We start from the raw sequence: 19319 nt of genomic DNA, 5'->3' as shown, positions 1-19319 counted from the left end.
GGAGACAGCAGAGGGAGCATGCCCACATCCACATTGACGGGCCGCAGTGGAGAAGGTGAAAAGCTTCCTCGGGGTACACATCAGTGGCAATCTTAAATGGTCCACTCACACAGAAGATGGAGGCTGAACAAATTTGTCTTGGCCCCTAAGACCCTCACAAATCTTTACTGATGCACCATTGAGTGCATCCTGTCGGGCTGTATCACCACCTGGTACGGCATCTGCAATGTCTGCAACTGCAGGCTCTCCAGAGGGTTGTGTGGTCTGCCCAACGCATCACCGGGGGCACATTGCCTGCCCTCGAAGACATGTACAGCACCCTGTGTCACAAGAAGGCCAAGAAGATCATCAAGGTCCTCGCCCCTAAGACCCAAGGTCCTCAGTGTGGAATAGCAGGCTAACGTTAGTGGTTGCGTTGCAATGCTTGCAGTTGCCACTGATTCCTTCCAAATGACTCACTGTTGAATTTGCGATTTCTGACTTGTTGTGTAATCTTTATGTCCAAATGCCGATGAGCACCGATGCGTTTTTATCTAAATTTTCTCTTCATTATTTCTATTGATATGACAAGGATTAAAAAGGATTTGCCAGTAGATTGTCGACTTGATTCATGATTATGATTGCTAGCTAAGACTTTGAAAGTAAGATGTTGACATGATCAGTCCAATCAAAGCTACTGTACATATAATGTAATTTGACATAATTTTATCTTTGACCAATGACCTTGAGCTTTCTTGGATGGGCACTTGTAATATAACTCTATGGCAGGACCCAAAGGGTTGCAATTTTGGATATCTACCCTTACTAAGCACTTAAACTTGTTGATGACGTACTGTCCCCATGAGTGACAGAACACTGAGCCAAACACTGCGCAATGCTCCTCTTTTTGCTGGCTCGCCCCCCCACCACCACAGAAAGCACTGAGCTAGGCTGAAACACCTGCATTTTGGAGCTGCCTTACTTAGGAAAACAAAAAAGAGACCAAGTATGTATGCAGCTTTATTAGCTCAATTATATATATTATTTTAAATTGTTTGTAAACTGATATGTGACACGTATTACTGCCAAAATAACATGCAAAACAGGCAAGCCCCCCCAAAACAATATTCATAGATTTTTATTTTATTTATTATTATTATTTTTTGCAAAAAATGTGGGGCTCTGCCCTGAATGACGGGTCGCCACTGGTAATCGCTGCCAAAGGTGCTTCAACAAAGTACTGAGAAAAGGGTCTGTATACTTATGTAAATGTGATATTTCAGTTTTTTATTGTTAATACATTTGCAAAAATGTATAAAACCTGTTTTTGCTTTGTCATTACGTGATATTTTGTGTGCATGATTGATAAGGGGGAAAAAAACTATTTTAAAATGAGGCTGTAACGTAACAAAATGTGGAAAAAGTAAAGGGGTCTGAATACTTTCCGAATGCACTGTATATATACTGTATTTATATATTTATACTCCCGACTCGAACATTGCTAATCCTAACATTTTTTTTAAGGTGTTTTTTTTCTCCAACTGATATTCAACACACCAGTCAATTAATTCATTGGTTTGGGATTAATGTAACACAGGATTAATATCCAGTAATCCATATAGTGTGCTCTGTATTATTCAGTCCCCCATGAAATAACACCATACAGTATACACATTCTACTGACCCTACTGTGTATTCCCAACCACACTTTTACCTCGGCACATCAAATGTTTTTTTCTTTGTAAGCCAATTTGTCATTTCTAGGCCTATAGCGTATTGCATTCTGACTAATGGAGTGGGTGGGGTAGAAAGTGCGGCTGGGGATTTAGACCACAGTCCCCCAATAAATAAAGTCGTATATAGATTCTACAGACCCTACTGAGTAATCCCAACCCCATTTTAATTTGGCACATAGAATTGTTTTTTTTTTCTCATTTTTTTAAGCCAATATGTAATTGGCCCTACAGTGTATTGCATTGTGACCACTGGAATGGGTGGATTATAAAGTGCTGCTGGGTATAACAACCTCAGTCCCCCATTTCTTATCAACAAGCCAATTTGTAATTTATAGGTCTAAGGTGTATTGCATTGGGACCAATGGAGCGGGTGGAGTAGAATGTGCTGTATTTAGACCTCAGTCCCCCATGAAATAACACCATACACAGAGGCTTTAGAAAGTATTCACACCGCTTGACTTTTTCCACGTTGTTGTGTCACAGCCTGAATTTTTAAAGGATTTCATTGAGATTTTGTGTCACTGGCCTACACACAATACCCCATAATGTCAAGTAGAATTATGTTTTGATACATTTTTACAGATTCATTTAAAAAAAAATGTAAGCTGAAATGTTTTGGGTCAGTCAGTATTCAAACCCTTTGTTATGGAGTAAAAATGTGCTTAACAATTCACATAAATTGCATGAACTCACTGTGTGCAATAATAGTGTTTAACATAAAACAATGTAATGGCTCTCATTTCTGTACCCCACACATACAATTATCTGTAAGGTCCCTCAGTCGAGCAGTGAATTTCAAACACAGATTCAACAACAAAGACTAGGGAGGTTTTCCAATGCCTCACAAAAAAAAGGCACCTATTGGTAGATGGGTAAAAAAAAGTGGATATTGAATATACCTTTGAGCATGGTGAAGATATTAATTACACTTTGGATGGTGTATCAATGCACCCACTCACTAAAAAGACACAGGCGTCCTTCATAACTCAGTTGCCGGAGAGGAAGGAAACTGCCCAGGGATTAAACCATGAGTCCAATGGTGACTTTAAAATAGTTATAAAGTTTAATGGCTGTGATAGGAGAAAACCGAGGAGGGGTCAGCAACATTGTAGTTACTCCACAATACTAACCTTTTTTATAACCTTTATTTAACTAGGCAAGTCAGTTAAGAACAAATTCTTATTTTCAATGACGGCCTAGGAACAGTGGGTTAACTGCCTGTTCAGGGGCAGAACGACAGATTTGTACCTTGTCAGCTCGGGGATTTGAACTTGCAACCACTTGGTTACTAGTCCAACCTAAATGGACATAGTGAAAAGAAGGAAGCTTGTACAGAACAAAAATGATTTTTTTCTAATGCATATTGTTCGCAATAATACAGAAGAGTATTAGGACCAAGTGAAGAGAAGAAATACATTAACTGCGGTGCAATATTTCTAGAATGAAGTCCCAATATTTTGAGAATAAACTGGCAATATTTTGAGAATGAAGTGGCAACATTTCAAGAATGAAGTGTCAATATTTTGAGAATAAAGTGGCAATATTTTGAGAATAAAGCCTAAATTAAATTGTATGAATAAAGTGGCAATATTTTGAGAATAAAGTGGCAATATTTCGACATTAAAATTAAGTGGTTTGTGCTGTGTGCACCACCATTGAAATGCCTGAGTTAGATGACCTGGTGAAGCTGTACTTTAGAGGGAAGTAGGGGCGCTGAGGGTGCTGCAGCACACCCTGAAAAATCTGATATTAATAAAAAAAACAATATGATTTTTTTTCATTCTTTTTTCACAAAAGTAGTGCACTTGGCTTTTATTAGTCCTCTATTAGCTGACCGATATCAACCTCATTTTCGAACGCTTTTAAAACCCTGAAGCCAAGTGCAGAAACTATGGATACAACTTCTTCCATGCTCACACATGATCTTATTGTCATGCATTTAATAGCATGCTTCTGTTAGCTGACACATAATGACAAAATACACTATCATAATTTCCTCCAGTAAGACAAGGGGTGGAGGTCTGTGTATATTTGTAAACAACAGCTGGTGTACGAAATCTAATATTAAGGAAGTCTCAAGGTTTTGCTCGCCTGATGTAGAGTATCTCATGATAATCTTATGGTTCCAGTGGTCACCAGAGGGTAGCAGATACCGTCATAGAGACATTAACGTCACTCAGGTGTGTCCAATTTACTCATTATGATTTCCCTGTTAAAAGAGGTGTGTTTTCTTTTGTACTTTGCAGAAGCTTGAATTGTTATCCGTGTGTGTTTGTTCCTTGAGTGAGTTTGCGAGACTTACTGTTTGTTGTTTTTGCAAGTGTACTGTGATCCTGCGGCTACCGTTTCTCTGTAAAGTATTACGTTTATCCTTAACCTCTGATTCCTCGTATGGTCTCTTCTCTGCATCTGAGTCCAACCTTACCACGTCACAGATAAGCAGTAGACCACACTATTTACGTACCAAGAGAGTTGTCATCATAGCTGTCTATATACCACCACAAACCGATGCACACTTAACGAGCTGTATAAGGCCATAAGCCTTACCGGCTCCGACGCTCATCGGATGTGGCAGGGCTTGCAAACTATTACAGACTACAAAGGGAAGCACAGCCGTAAGCTGCCCAGTGACACGAGCCTACCAGACGAGCTAAACTACTTCTATTCTCACTTCGAGGCAAGCAACACTGAAGCATGCATGAGAACATCAGCTGTTCCGGACGACTGTGTGATCACTGTAGCCGATGTACGACTTTTCAACAGGTCAACATTCACAAGGCCTTCGGAACAGATGGATTACCAAAACGTGTACTCCGAGCATGCGCTGACCAACTGGCAAGTGTCTTCACTGACATTTTCAACCTGTACCTGACTGAGTCTGTACTACCAACATGTTTCAAACAGACCACCATAGTCCATGTGCCCAATAACACTAAGGTAACCTAAATGACTACCGACCCGTAGCACTCACGTCTGTAGCCATGAAGTGCTTTGAAAGAATGGTCATGGCTCACATGAACACCATTATCCCAGAAACCCTAGACCCACTCCAATATGCATACCACCCCAACAGATGATACAATCCCTATTGCACTGCGCACTGCCCTTTCCCACCTGGACAAAATAAACACCTATGTAAAAATTCTGTTCATTGACTACAGCTCAGCGTTCAACACCATGGTGCCCTCAAAGCTCATCACTAAGCTAAGGACCCTGGGACTAAACACCTCCCACTGCAACTGGATCCAGGACTTCCTGACGGGCCGCCCCCAGGTGGTAAGGGTAGGTAACAACACATCTGCCAAGCTGATCCTCAACACAGGGGGCCTCGGGGGTGCGTGCTCAGTCCCCTCCTGCACTCCCTGTTCACCCATGACTGCATGGCCAGGCACGACTCCAACACGATCACTAAGTTTGCAGATGACACAGCAGTGGTAGGCCTGATCACTGACAACAATGAGACAGCCTATAAGGGGGAGGTCAGAGACCTGTCCGTGTGGTGCCAGGACAACAACCTCTCCCTCAACGTAAGCAAGACAAAGGAGCTGATCGTGGACTAAAGGAACAGGCTGGCTGAACAGGCCCCCATTCTCATCAACGGGGTTGTAGTGGAGCGGGTTGAGAGTTTTATGTTTCTTGGTGTCCACATCGCCAACAATCTATCATGGTCCAAACCCACCAAGACAGTGCCCCTCAGGAGACTGAAAAGATTTGTCATGGGTCCCCAGATCCTAAAAAAGTTCTACAGCTGCACCTTTGAGAGCATACTGACACTGGTTGCATCACCACCTGGTATGGCAACTGCTCGGCATCTGACTGTAAGGCGCTACAGAGGGTAGTGTGAACGGCCCAGTATTTCACTGGGGCCAAGCTTCCTGCAATCCAGGACCTATATAATAGGCGTGTCAGAGGAAAGCCCATAAAATTGTCAGAGACTCCAGTCACCCAAGTCATTGACTGTTTTCTCTGCTACCGCATGGCAAGTGGTACCGGAGTGCCAAGTCTATTACATTTGTTTTGTACACTGCTTCCACTCGCTGTTTATTATCTATGCGTAGTCACTTCACCCCTACCTACATGTACAAATTACCTCTAACCTGTACCCCCGCACACTGACTCGGTACCTGTATATACAGTGCCTTGCGAAAGTATTCGGCCCCCTTGAACTTTGCGACCTTTTGCAACATTTCAGGCTTCAAACATAAAGATATAAAACTGTATTTTTTTGTGAAGAATCAACAACAAGTGGGACACAATCATGAAGTGGAACAACATTTATTGGATATTTCAAACTTTTTAACAAATCAAAAACTGAAAAATTGGGCGTGCAAAATTATTCAGCCCCTTTACTTTCAGTGCAGCAAACTCTCTCCAGAAGTTCAATGAGGATCTCTGAATGATCCAATGTTGACCTAAATGACTAATGATGATAAATACAATCCACCTGTGTGTAATCAAGTCTCCGTATAAATGCACCTGCACTGTGATAGTCTCAGAGGTCCGTTAAAAGCGCAGCGAGCATCATGAAGAACAAGGAACACACCAGGCAGGTCCGAGATACTGTTGTGAAGAAGTTTAAAGCCGGATTTGGATACAAAAAGATTTCCCAAGCTTTAAACATCCCAAGGAGCACTGTGCAAGCGATAATATTGAAATGGAAGGAGTATCAGACCACTGCAAATCTACCAAGACCTGGCCGTCCCTCTAAACTTTCAGCTCATACAAGGAGAAGACTGATCAGAGATGCAGCCAAGAAGCCCATGATCACTCTGGATGAACTGCAGAGATCTACAGCTGAGGTGGGAGACTCTGTCCATAGGACAACAATCAGTCGTATATTGCACAAATCTGGCCTTTATGGAAGAGTGGCAAGAAGAAAGCCATTTCTTAAAGATATCCATAAAAAGTGTCGTTTAAAGTTTGCCACAAGCCACCTGGGAGACACACCAAACATGTGGAAGAAGGTGCTCTTGTCAGATGAACCCAAAATGGAACTTTTTGGCAACAATGCAAAACGTTATGTTTGGCGTAAAAGCAACACAGCTGAACACACCATCCCCACTGTCAAACATGGTGGTGGCAGCATCATGGTTTGGGCCTGCTTTTCTTCAGCAGGGACAGGGAAGATGGTTAAAATTGATGGGAAGATGGATGGAGCCAAATACAGGACCATTCTGGAAGAAAACCTGATGGAGTCTGCAAAAGACCTGGGACGGAGATTTGTCTTCCAACAAGACAATGATCCAAAACATAAAGCAAAATCTACAATGGAATGGTTCAAAAATAAACATATCCAGGTGTTAGAATGGCCAAGTCAAAGTCCAGACCTGAATCCAATCGAGAATCTGTGGAAAGAACTGAAAACTGCTGTTCACAAATGCTCTCCATCCAACCTCACTGAGCTCGAGCTGTTTTGCAAGGAGGAATGGGAAAAAATGTCAGTCTCTCGATCTGCAAAACTGATAGAGACATACCCCAAGCGACTTACAGCTGTAATCGCAGCAAAAGGTGGCGCTACAAAGTAATAACTTAAGGGGGCTGAATAATTTTGCACGCCCAATTTTTCAGTTTTTGATTTGTTAAAAAAGTTTGAAATATCCAATAAATGTTGTTCCACTTCATGATTGTGTCCCACTTGTTGTTGATTCTTCACAAAAAAATACAGTTTTATATCTTTATGTTTGAAGCCTGAAATGTGGCAAAAGGTCGCAAAGTTCAAGGGGGCCGAATACTTTCGCAAGGCACTGTAGCCTCGTTATTGTTGTGTTATTGTGTTACTTTTTATTATTTTTAACTTTAGTTTATTTGGTAAATATTTTCTTTCTTGAACTGCACTGTTGGTTAAGGGCTTGTAAGTCAGCATTTCACGGTAAGGTCTACACTTGTTGTTTTCGGCGCATGTGACAAATAAAGTTTGATTTGATTGGGAGTACCATAGGGTGGTGCACAATTGGCCCAGTGTTGTTCGGGTTTGGTCGGTGTAGGCAATCATTGTAAATAATAATGTGTTCTTAACTGACTTGCCTAGTTAAAAAAAAAAAAAAAAGTTTTTTTTACTTTACTCTTTATGTTTTTGACAACTTTTACTTTTACTCCATTACATTCATATAGAAAATTACATACTTTTTACTACATTTTCCCTGACACCCAAAAGTACTAGTTACATTTTTAATGCTTAGCAGAACAGAACAATTGTCCAATTCACACACTTATCAAGAGAACATCCCTGGTCATCCCTACTGCATCTGATCTGGCGGACTCACTAAACACAAATGCTTCATTTGTACATGTGTGAGGGAGTGTGCCCCTGGCTATCCATACATTTACAAAACAAGAAAATCATTCCATCTGGTTTGCTTAATAAAAGGAATTTGAAATGATTTGTACTTTTACTTTTGATACTTAAGTATATTTATAACAAAATACCTGTAAATTGGTATAGAATCAGCTTGATCCCCTCTGTCAAAGACACTTGGACCTTATTTGTTTATATTTTCAGTTATATTATTAACAAACACACCCCAATAACTGACTGTGATCTGGCAGTGTTACTCCACCTTAAGATTTGCATTTGGCGAAAGTCTCGGCAAACGCATACTCAGGCTGACTGGCTCTCGTTCAGGCAAATGAGAAATAAGTGCACTCAGGCTATCCTGAAAGCCAAAGTTAGTTACTTTAAGGAGCAGTTTTCTCTCTGTGGGTCTAACCCCAAGTAGTTCTAGAAAATGGTTAAAGACCTGGAGAATAAACCCTCCTCCTCACAGCTGCCCATGTCCCTTAATGTTGATGATGTGGTTGTTACTGACAAGAAGCACATGACTGAGCTTTTTAATCACCACTTCATTAAGTCAGGATTCCTATTTCACTCAGCCATGCCTCCTTGCCCGTCCAACATTTCCTCATCTCCCACGCCTTCTAATGCGACTAGCCCCGATGCTCCTCCCTCTTTTTCCCCTGCCCCGCTACAAAGTTTCTCACTGCAGGCGGTCACTGAGTCCGAGGTGGTTAAGGAACTCCTTAAACTTGACCCCAAAAAACATCCAGATCAGATGGTTTAGACCCATTCTTCTTTAAGGTTGCTGCACCTATAAATCACCAAGTCTATCTCCAACCTTTTTAACCTGTCTCTCCTCTCTGGGGAGGTTCCCATTGCTTGGAAGGTAGCCACGGTTCATCCTTAATTTAAAGGGGGATATCAAGCTGATCATAAATGCTATAGGCCTATTTCTGTTTTGCCCTGTCTATCAAAAGTGTTGGAAAAACTTGTCAATAATCAACTGACTGGCTTTCTTGATGTCTAAAGTATTCTCTCTGTTATGTAATCTGGTATCTGCTCAGGTTATGGATCTGTCACTGCAACCTTAAAGGTCCTCAATGATGTCACCATTGCCCTTGATTCTAAGCAATGTTGTGCTGCTATTTTTATTGACTTCGCCAAAGCTATTGATACGATAGACCATTCCATTCTTGTGGGCCGCCTAAGGAGTATTGGTGTCTCTGAGGGGTCTTTGGCCTGGTTTGCTAACTACCTCTCTCAAAGTGTGCAGTGTATGAAGTCAGAACATCTGCTGCCTCAGCCACTGCCTATAACCAGGGGTGTACCCCAAGGCTTGATCCTAGGCCCCACGCTCTTCTCAATTTACATCAACAACATAGCTCAGGCAGTAGGATGCTCTCTCATCCATTTAAATGCAGATTATACAGTTTTATACTCAGCTGGCCCCTCCCCGGATTTTGTGTTAAACGCTCTACAACAAAGCTTTCTTAGTGTTCAACGAGCTTTCTCTGCCCTTAACCTTGTTCTGAATGCCTCCAAAACAAAGGTCATGTGGTATGGTAAGAAGAATGCCACTCTCCCCACAGGTGTGATTATTACCTCCCTGTGGTTTTGAGCTTGAGGTAGTCACCTCATACAAGCACTTGGGAGTATGGCTAGATGGTACGCTGTCCTTCTCTCAGCACATATCAGAGCTGCAGGCTAAAGTTAAATCTAGACTTGATTTCTTCTATCATAATTGATCCTCTTTCACCCCAGCTGCAATACGTACCCTGATTCAGATGACCATCCTACCCATGCTAAATTACAGAGACGTAATTTATAGATCGGCAGGTAAGGGTGCTCTCGAGCGGCTAGATGTTCTTTACCATCCGGCCATCAGATTTGCCACCAATTCTCCTTATAGGACACATCACTGCACTCTTCTATAAACTGGTCATCTCTGTATACCCATTCGCAAGACCCACTGGTTGATGCTTATTTATAAAACCCTCTTAGGCCTCACTCCCCCGTCTCTGAGATATCTACTGCAGCCCTCATCCTCCACACACAACACCCGTTCTGCCAGTCACATTCTGTAAAAGGTCGCCAAAGCACACATCCCTGGGTTGCCCGTTTTTTCAGTTCGCTGCAGCCAGCGACTGGAACGAGCTGCAGCAAACACTCAAACTTGACAGTTTTATCTCAATTTCTTCATTCAAAGACTCAATCATGGACACTTTTACTGATAGTTGTGGCTGCTTTGCATGATGTATTGTTGTCTCTACCTTCTTGCCCTTTGTGCTGTTGTCTGTGCCCAATAATGGTTGTACCCTGTTTTGTGCTGCTACCATGCTGTGGTGCTGCCATGTTGTGTTGCTACCATGTTGTTGTCATGTTGTGTTGCTACCAAATCAAAGTTTATTTGTCATGTGCGCTGAATACAACAGGTGTAGACCTTACAGTGAAATGCTTACTTATAGGCTCTAACCAATAGTACAAAAAAGGTATTAGGTGAACAATAGGTAAGTAAAGAAATAAAACAACAGTAAAAAGACAGGCTATAAAAGTAGCGAGGCTACATACAGACACCGGTTAGTCAGGCTGATTGAGGTAATATGTGCATGTAGATATGGTTAAAGTGACTATGCATATACAGTATGATGAACAGAGAGTAGCAGTAGCGTACCATGCTGTATTGCTGTCTTAGGTCTCTCTTCATGTAGTGCTGTGTTGTCTCTCTTGTCGTGATGTGTGTTTTGTCCTATATTTTTATTTATTTTTTAAACCCAGCCTCCGTCCCCGTGGGATAACTTTATCCTTTTGGTAGACCGTCATTGTAAATAAGACTTTGTTCTTTACTGACTTGCCTAGTTAAATAAAGGTTCAATAAAAACAATATAGACTTTTACTCAAGTAGTATTTTACTGGGTGACTTTCACTTTTACTTGAGTCATTTTCTATTAAGGTATCTTTAATTTTAGTATGAAAATTGGGTACTTTTTCCACCACTGGTAATATCTTTTGAATGAGGTTTCCTTATTACCATACTAAACTGACGTCATAGTTTGTTCTCCTGGCAAATGTCAGTGCAGTATTATCATAAGGAGATGTTTACTTGTAATACAGAGGACGAATGGAGGGAAAATGAGAGGCAGAAGAGGTCAAAGAGAGAGAGGGAGGAAGAGGGTGGCTTGAGTCGGTTAAAAATTGCGGGAAAAGGGGAGATGTTAAAGAATGGTAGAAAGTGTAAGCAGAGTGAGCTGAAGACAGGCGGAGAAATGAAAGTGAATGAGTGTAACGGATGTGAAATAGCTAGCTAGTTAGCGGTGGTGCGCGCTAAATAGCGTTTCAATCGGTGACTTCACTTGCTCTGAGACCTTGAAGTAGTGGTTCCCCTTGCTCTGCAAGGGCCGTGGCTTTTGTGGAGCGATGGGTAATGATGCTTCGTGGGTGACTGTTGTTGATGTGTGCAGAGGGTCCCTGGTTCGCGCCTGGGTATGGGCGAGGGGACGGTTTAAAGTTATACTGTTACATGAGGGCGAAGAGTTGGAAGGTGATAGGTTTGGTGATGTTCTCGGAGGGTCAGGATAAAGATGAGTCTGTGACAGTCGGAGTGAAGTTTTTGGAAAAAGTGTACTCTTGCCTTTTGGCTGATCCATTTGTGGTTTCAGGGTGGGTGAAAACGGAGTTGGATGCCATGGAATCGGTGAGGGTAACCAGAAGTGGTCTTGTGATAATTGGTTGTGTTTCTGCTGGTCAGAGGGTGAAGGCGCTCCACGTTAAATGAATGGGGGCAAGAAATGTGAAATAATTACAATTTAGCATTAACACTGGAGTGATGGATGTGCAGATGATGATGTGCAAGTAGAGATATTGGGGTGCAAAAGTGCAAGAGGGTAAGTAATAATATGGGGATGAGGTAGTTGGGTGTGTTATATACAGATTGGCTGTGTACAGGTACAGTAATCGGTAAGCTGCTCTGACAGCTGATGCTTAAAGTTAGAGAGGGAGATATAAGACTCCTGTTTCAGTGATTTTTGCAATTCGTTCCAGTCATTGACAGCAGAGAACTGGAAGGAAAGGCAGCCAAAGTAAGTGTTGGCTTTTGGGATGACCAGTGAAATATACCTGCTGGAGCGCGTGCTACGGGTGGGTGTTGCTGTGGTGACCAGTGAGCTGAGATAAGGCATAGCATAGACTTATAGATGACCTGGAGCCAGTGGGTTTGGCAACGAATATGTAGTGAGAGCCAGCCAACAAGAGCGTACAGGTCGCAGTGGTGGGTAGTATATGGGGCTTTAGTAACAAAACGGATGGCACTGTGATAGACTACATCCAATTTGCTGAGTAGGGTGTTGGAGGCTATTTTTTAAATTACATTGCCAAAGTCAAGGATCGGTAGGATAGTCAGTTTTATGAGGGTATATTTGGCAGCATAAGTGAAGGATTGCGCAATAGGAAGCCGATTCTAGATTACATTTTGGATTGGAGATGCTAAATATGAGTCTGGAAGGAGAGTTTAGAAGTGTGCAGAAGGGCATGAGACAAATGAATGTGTAGCATAGTAGTAGATCTGTACCAGTATGGAAGGAGACGCCAACAAGTGATATATGTTTCAGTAAGATTGGATTTTTTTATAGCAATGGTTATCAACTGTACTGCAGGGATGGAACGTAACTCGCAGAAAGTTGAGGTTGTGGTGGCAGCTGCAGAGAGGTATTTGGGTGTGCAAGACTTTACATCAGAAAAGTTACAGGGTGTGTTAAGGTGGGGTTGTCTCATCCTTTTAGGTTGTTGGCCTGAAGTGGGACTAAATATATTTAAATAGTGGAGTAGGGTGGTGTTATTTTTTAACATTATTATTATTTTTTTGTTTGTTGTGAGTGTTGTAGATTGTAGGGTATTTGTTTATCAAGCAAAGTATAAGGGAGTTATACTCCAGTCTAGTAGTTGACGGTAATGCAACATTTGTTGAATGCAAACCGCCGTTAAACATAATCACATAAGAAGTTCCGCTGGCAAAATACTAGTGTCCGGAAGTGGGTGATTCCTGACTCGAGCTGGTGCTAGATTACCTAAATCTGTTGGGGGTGGGTTCTATGGTAGATATGACTGAATAATGTTATTGTTCTAAATCACATGGTAGTTAGCTAGCACTTTCGGGAATAGAAAACATTGAATCAATGATCACTCATTTGTCAAATGTGGGACATTCTTGTCTCTTTGGCCTAACGTTAGCTAGTCTTCTTGGTTTAGTCCAGTATTGGACCTTACTGTTCTGTTTAAAGGGCGAATTGGGCTTGGAAGCCAAAACAGCCAAATATTCAATCTAAACATGATTCGGTTCTCATTTGCGGTACTGTATGTTTTTTTTTATATCATGTCAAAATAATTTCACAAATGCAAAATACAGCGTTCCTATACAATGTATAGTATACATTGTTTTAACAGTTAAAGCTGACAGTATTTTTCCGTGGCTTCTATTCCATTTACACACAGGTGTTCGGAGATGCAGATAGCGAAGTTAGTTAGAACAGGTCGTCCACTGTCTTCCACTGTAACATGGAAATATGGCCGTGTGGGAACTCTAAACCTATAAAGGTGTGTACTAATTTAAACTTTTTGGAAAAGTATTTGTCGCTGATTTTTAAAGATACATAAAGATTATGTTTCCCAAACCGTACCGCACGCGATGCGTTTTAACGTTCAGAATGAACGTTTGGGCTCTTTTAACAACACTCCTGCGGCCAACCCAGGCCAGAAGGTATTATCGTCAATAGGCGCTACTATGAATGGGTTATCCTATAGTTAGCTAGTCTGCTAACGTTAGTTAACTGGGGGGAGTCTAGTTATGTCTAGAATATAAAGCTGTGGTTATGTATGTGACCTGTGGCCAAAACAAAAGTTAGCTGCCATTCGGTGAGTGGAGGGTACGTTGCAGGGCAACTAACTGGGGAAGACGACCAACTGTGAGAATTGAGAATCAGATTGGTTTTGGGTTAGGCCATAGCAGGTCCTATGGAGGTCCTCACAGGCAGTGAAGGTACTGTATCTGTCAGACGTCAGTGGCACCACAACGCATGGTTGGAGGGATCCAGAGTGTCTGAGTGAGGAGTCTTTGTAACATGCTTCTGTATTTTGCTATCCTGGTCCGAGGTCTGTCTGTGCTGTCTTGCCAACTCCTAAATATTCATTGTCAAGACGAGCATGACAACGAGCCTAGGAATTGGCTATGGGCAATTCTTCAGGAACAGAGTGATGCTAAGTCTCAGCTTTTTCACTTTAAAATGTATGTGAAACGAAAATCAATGATTGCAGAGTTAAACAAACCATATAACTATGCACAATGACTACTTTTAACAATTTCCACAGACATTTTTACAAAAACACGTTTACTTCAAGAACAGTGATGGTTTGTGCTGTTGGCGCCATCATTCTGTTATCAAACTTTGCATCTGCACTGTTCTTTAAGTAAAGGTGTTGGTAAAATTTTCAGTGGAAATTGTTCAAAGTCATCCTTGTGCATAGAGTTGTATGGTTTATTTAACATAGAAAACATTGTTTTTTGTTTGGGATACATTTTTAAAGCGAGAGCTCTGAGTCTTAGCATCACTACCATGGAATTGACCCCATACACTAATTACAAATGAAAGTGGTCTCTAATCTGGTGCTTGTCCCTTTCTAGGCTGGATCTTGATTGACCGGTGTGGGAAACACTTTGGGACAATTCTGAACTACCTTAGAGATGGAGTGGTGCCACTCCCAGAGAGTCGTCGGGAGACTGAGGAGATGCTGGCTGAGTCCAAGTACTATCTGGTCCAGGGCCTGGCTGATGAGTGTCAGGCTGCCCTTCAAGTAACCCTCACCCTCAAGACTAGTCTTTTCTTTACACCCTTTTCACACTGCTGAGCCAAGCTGCACTGGTTTGGTTATGCAGCCACCATAGTTGCTTGAATCGTGCTGGAAAGGACCATGTCAAAATGAAAATATTAGAGCCAGTACGGTTTTGGTCGGCACAATGTGTGAAATAGTTTAAGTCTCATCCCTGCACCCACACTCTGCCTTTGTATAGCTCTACTTCCTCTCACTGCCTATACCTCCTAAAAATATATCATTACTGGCCCAGCCAACCCACCCAATCTGTTAGAGGATCTATGTCCAAATTCATATTGATTCTGGACAAAATCTGTCTTTACCGTCTCGTGTTTTTATTGGTGTTCTAGAACAAAGAGTCGTACGAGCAGTTCTGTAAACTTCTCCTGGTGACATCATCGAAGGAAGATCACAGACTCATTGCCACCTCTAATAAGGTATTGTTGACTGAGTCAGGCATCAGAGTGACGGACAAGTCCGGTATTTACTAGGGAAGATCTAGTCTCACATATTGAATATTTACTGGCATCTTCCTCTGTTGTTTTGTCTCTACACAGCCTACTGTCAAACTGTTACACAACAAAAGCAACGATAAATACTCCTACACCAGGTGAGACTCTTACGTCTATAAAGACAAATTGGCAGTGAATTATGGTTCCGTTGTAGTCGGAAGTTTACATACACCTTAGCCAAATACATTTAAACTCAGTTTTCACAATTCCTGACATTTAATCCCAGTAAATATTCCCTGTCTTAGGTCAGTTAGGATCACCACTTTATTTTAAGAATGTGTAATGTCAGAATAATGGTAGAGAATTATTTCTTTCAGCTTTTATTTCTTTCATCACATTCCCAGTGGGTCAGCAGTTTACATACACTCAATTAGTATTTGGTAGCATTGCCTTTAAATTGTTGAACTTGGGTCAAACTTTTTGGGTAGCCTTCCACAAGCCTCCCACAATAAGTTGGGTGAATTTTGTACCATTCCTCCTGATAGAGCTGGTGTAACTGAGTCAGGTTTGTAGCCTCCTTGCTCTGCCCACAGATGTTCTATGGGATTGACGTCTTTGTGATGGCTACTCCAATACCCTGACTTTGTTGTCCAACTTTGGAAGGATGCTTGGGGTCATTGTCCATTTGGAAGACCCATTTATTTTCGACCAAGCTTTAACTTCCTGACTGATGTCTTGAGATGTTGCTTCAATATATCCACATAATTTTCCATCCTCATGATGCCATCTATTTTGTGAAGTGCACCAGTCTCTCCTGCAGCAAAGCACCCCCACAACATGATGCTGCCACTGCCGTGCTTCACGTTTGGGATGGTGTTCTTCGGGTTGCAAGCATCCCCCTTTTCCTTCCACACATAACGATGGTCATTATGGCCAAACAGTTCTATTTTTGTTTCATCAGACCAGTGGACATTTCTCCAAAAAGTATGATCTTTGTCCCCATATGCAGTTGCAAACTGTAGTCTGTCTTTTTTCTGGCGGTTTTGGCGCAGTGGCTTCTTCCTTGCTGAGCTGCCTTTCAGGTTATGTCGATATAGGACTCGTTTTACTGAGGATATAGATACTTTTGTACTCCAGCATCTTCACAAGGTCCTTTGCTGTTGTTCTGGGATTGATTTGCACTTTTCAAACCAAAGTACGTTCATCTCTAGGAGACAGAACGCTTCTCCTTCCTGAGCCGTATGATGGCTGCGTGGTCCCATGGTGTTTATACTTGCGTACTATTGTTTGTACAGATGAACGTGGTGCCTTCACTAAATTTCTACCAAGGATGAACCAGACTTGTGGAGGTCTACAATTTTTTTCCGAGGACTTCTTTCTTTAGATTTTTCCCATGATGTCAAGCAAAGAGGTACTGCGTTTGAAGGTAGGCCTTGAAATACATCCACAGGTACACCTCCAATTGACTCAAATGATGTCAATTAGCCTATCAGAAGCTTCTAATGCCATGACATAATTGTCTGGAATTTTCCAAGCTGTTTAAAGGCACAGTCAACTTAGTGTATGTATGTACACTTTTGACCCACTGGAATTGTGATACAGTGAATTATAAGTGAAATAATCTGTCTGTAAACAATTGTTGGAAAAATTACTTGTGCCATGCACAAAGTAGATGTTCTAACCGACTTGCAGAGTGGTTGAAAAACAAGTTTTAATGACTCCAACCTAAGTACATGTAAACTTTCGACTTTAACTGTAAATCTCAAGTGAAAAATCTGCAATATCGCACAACATATCACATAGCCACGTCATTTGATATTGCAATCTGATGTCCGACAGCATAGTCGATGATGTGACACGCAGCCGGTTGTTGCAGGCTTCCCCTTCCTTCCCTCCAGGCAGTAACTCTGATGACAACATGTTGAAGAACATCGAGCTGTTTAACAAGCTGTCCTCAACAAAGACGTGATCGGCAACGAGATCTGCTGCTGGTCCTTATATGGCCAGGGCCGCAAGATCGCCGAGGTGTGCTGCACCTCTATCGTCTACGCCACCGAGAAGAAGCAGACCAAGGTAACGCAAGTGAATCATACTCTGGGATGGCTTATAGTGAGATGTCGTCATTAAGATATTTTAATCAGCACAAACTGGGCAAGTACATCATGTGTCTGGCTTCCATCTCTGATGACAGAACTGATTCCTTCTTAGTAAATTATTTCAATTCATGAGTTGGTTGTCTCTAACCTTCTGTTAGCATAAAATAGCGTACTTTAATATGCCGTTGTGACATTTGTTTTTTTAACAAAGTACAGGCGTACTTTACGTTCAGATAACATAATACCCAGGCAGACAGACATACATAAATGCATATATATCCACTCCCCTACCGTTCCAGGTGGAGTGGATCTACGAGGAGCCCCTCAACATCCTGCTGTATGAGTCCCAGGACGGGAGGGGTCCTGACAACGCTCCGCTGGAGGCCACAGGGGGTGCCGCCGGCCACTCGCACCACCTGGACGAAGACGAGGAGCGCGTTGACAGGGTGAGCAGGATCCACGTCAAGCGGCCCGACGACCGCACACACCACCACCAGTAACCCCTGACTGACCTCGACCATACAAAGCCCGGCCCTAAATGTCTGACCCTGGACTCAGTGGAAATCTTCTGTGCCTTACTTCCAGCGCCTCTCCTTCTCCCTCTTCTTCCCCACTCCTACTCTCACACAGGAGCTCACTGCTGAGGATGAGAGACGAGTTGAAGCGTAGTGTGATGTGGTGAAGTTGTTTCACGTGTGTTCATTTGTAGGCTATCTTGTTGTGTGTAGTGCTCTGAGGATTATTTTTGTTTTTCTCATCTGTCGGTTGGTGGTTGCAGAGTTTGGAGGTGATGATTTGTTTTTCTACTGTGCGTGAATGTAAATAGGATTGTTAATGGGACTGGAAATGTGTGGAATGGAAATGTCAGTTGTTATACTGGAGGGAATTGCAATGTCAGCATCGTGTTCTTTGGTCCTTGCTATAATGCAATCCAGAAGAACAAGAATCATGCAACGTTTGTCACTGAGTTTTTGGATGTGTTGAAAGAAAAGTCTTCTAAGTGTTTGAAGAAGCTGTATGATGGCTGTCAATCAGGTGTTCTACAATAAAAGCCCACTAGGGGGCAGTATCGAATCAGATGATCTCATTGTGTCTGAGACGGTGTCGCTGCTCGCAGCCTTTCATGTTCTATCAATTTCCAACGATTTTTGTTGCATTTTTTAAATTCACCCTATTGAATATCAGTCAACATTTAGTTGATTAAAAAGATATCATACAATAGAGTACCTCTACTCTACCACAACCACTTTTTAATTAATAGGATTTCCCATTTAACCCATTGTCCCTTCTTGCCATGTAAGTGATTGCTTACAAGGGAAGAACTTGAGCTGTGATGTGTTATCCAGGTTGATTGAATGATGGAGCTCCAAGGCTGAAGGAGGAGAGAGCTCTCTCCTACAAGCTTTTAACAGGCAGATCATTTAGACCTGGCCCTCATCAGGGTATTCATTAAGGAATGTAACTGTATGTCCACATGTGTTCTCTTTTAGGAAACCATACTTGTCCTGCATTTAAATGTTTATAGATACCTCTTATCAAATAATTTAAGATTTCTATAATGTTGTGATTTTATTTTTCTAATTTCATTTGAATGTTGGTTGAAATACAAAATTATGATACACATGACTTTGTTCCAAAATCAATGATTCCTAGCCTGACGGTTGCTATAGTACAAAAATATATAATGTACTATTTTAGAGAGTAAGTACACTTTGCTCTGAATTCAACAACACCGTAATGTGAATATTACATCTGAAATACTAAACCAGCAGAGACATAAAGGCTCCCTTAGCCTTGAATTCACAAACAGAAATGAATTGAAATATACAAGTGTGTGGTAGATCATAGACATGACACAGGTTTGTGCTTTTCTTGGGTCCCTTAAAGAGATTCTCCGGTACTTTTGTATACTTATTAGTCAGTA

At 41.8% G+C, this 19319-nt stretch overlaps 1 protein-coding gene and 1 pseudogene across 2 annotated transcripts; both read left to right on the top strand.

The window, feature by feature from the left end:
• The first annotated feature begins 308 nt into the window (after positions 1-308).
• LOC149979604 (BTB/POZ domain-containing adapter for CUL3-mediated RhoA degradation protein 3-like) lies at positions 309-15461 on the top strand. Its single transcript, XM_090189056.1, has 4 exons — positions 309-375; positions 14660-14829; positions 15198-15284; positions 15405-15461. The coding sequence occupies exons 1-4, from the start codon at positions 309-311 to the stop codon at positions 15459-15461; spliced, it is 381 nt and encodes a 126-aa protein (XP_090045182.1).
• On the top strand, positions 13474-18962 carry LOC110535030 (BTB/POZ domain-containing adapter for CUL3-mediated RhoA degradation protein 3-like; annotated as a pseudogene). The gene is made up of 6 exons (XR_016484506.1): positions 13474-13575; positions 14660-14817; positions 15198-15284; positions 15405-15457; positions 17176-17372; positions 17695-18962. The product of XR_016484506.1 is annotated as a BTB/POZ domain-containing adapter for CUL3-mediated RhoA degradation protein 3-like (transcript).
• The last annotated feature ends 357 nt before the right edge of the window (positions 18963-19319 follow it).

Source organism: Oncorhynchus mykiss, chromosome 11 (genome assembly GCF_057628025.1).
Source record: "Oncorhynchus mykiss isolate SJ-2025 chromosome 11, ASM5762802v1, whole genome shotgun sequence".
Lineage (NCBI taxonomy): Eukaryota > Metazoa > Chordata > Actinopteri > Salmoniformes > Salmonidae > Oncorhynchus > Oncorhynchus mykiss.
Note: the sequence above shows the minus strand (reverse complement) of the source record. Positions and strands in the feature narration are given on the sequence as shown.

Coding starts and splice junctions, on each gene's coding strand:
- LOC149979604 (XM_090189056.1), top strand. CDS start 309: ATGTACAGCACCCTGTGTCACAAGAAGGCCAAGAAGATCATCAAGGTC. Junction 376..14,659: donor CCTCGCCCCTAAGACCCAAG/GTCCTCAGTGTG, acceptor GTCCCTTTCTAG/GCTGGATCTTGATTGACCGG. Junction 14,830..15,197: donor AGTGTCAGGCTGCCCTTCAA/GTAACCCTCACC, acceptor TTGGTGTTCTAG/AACAAAGAGTCGTACGAGCA.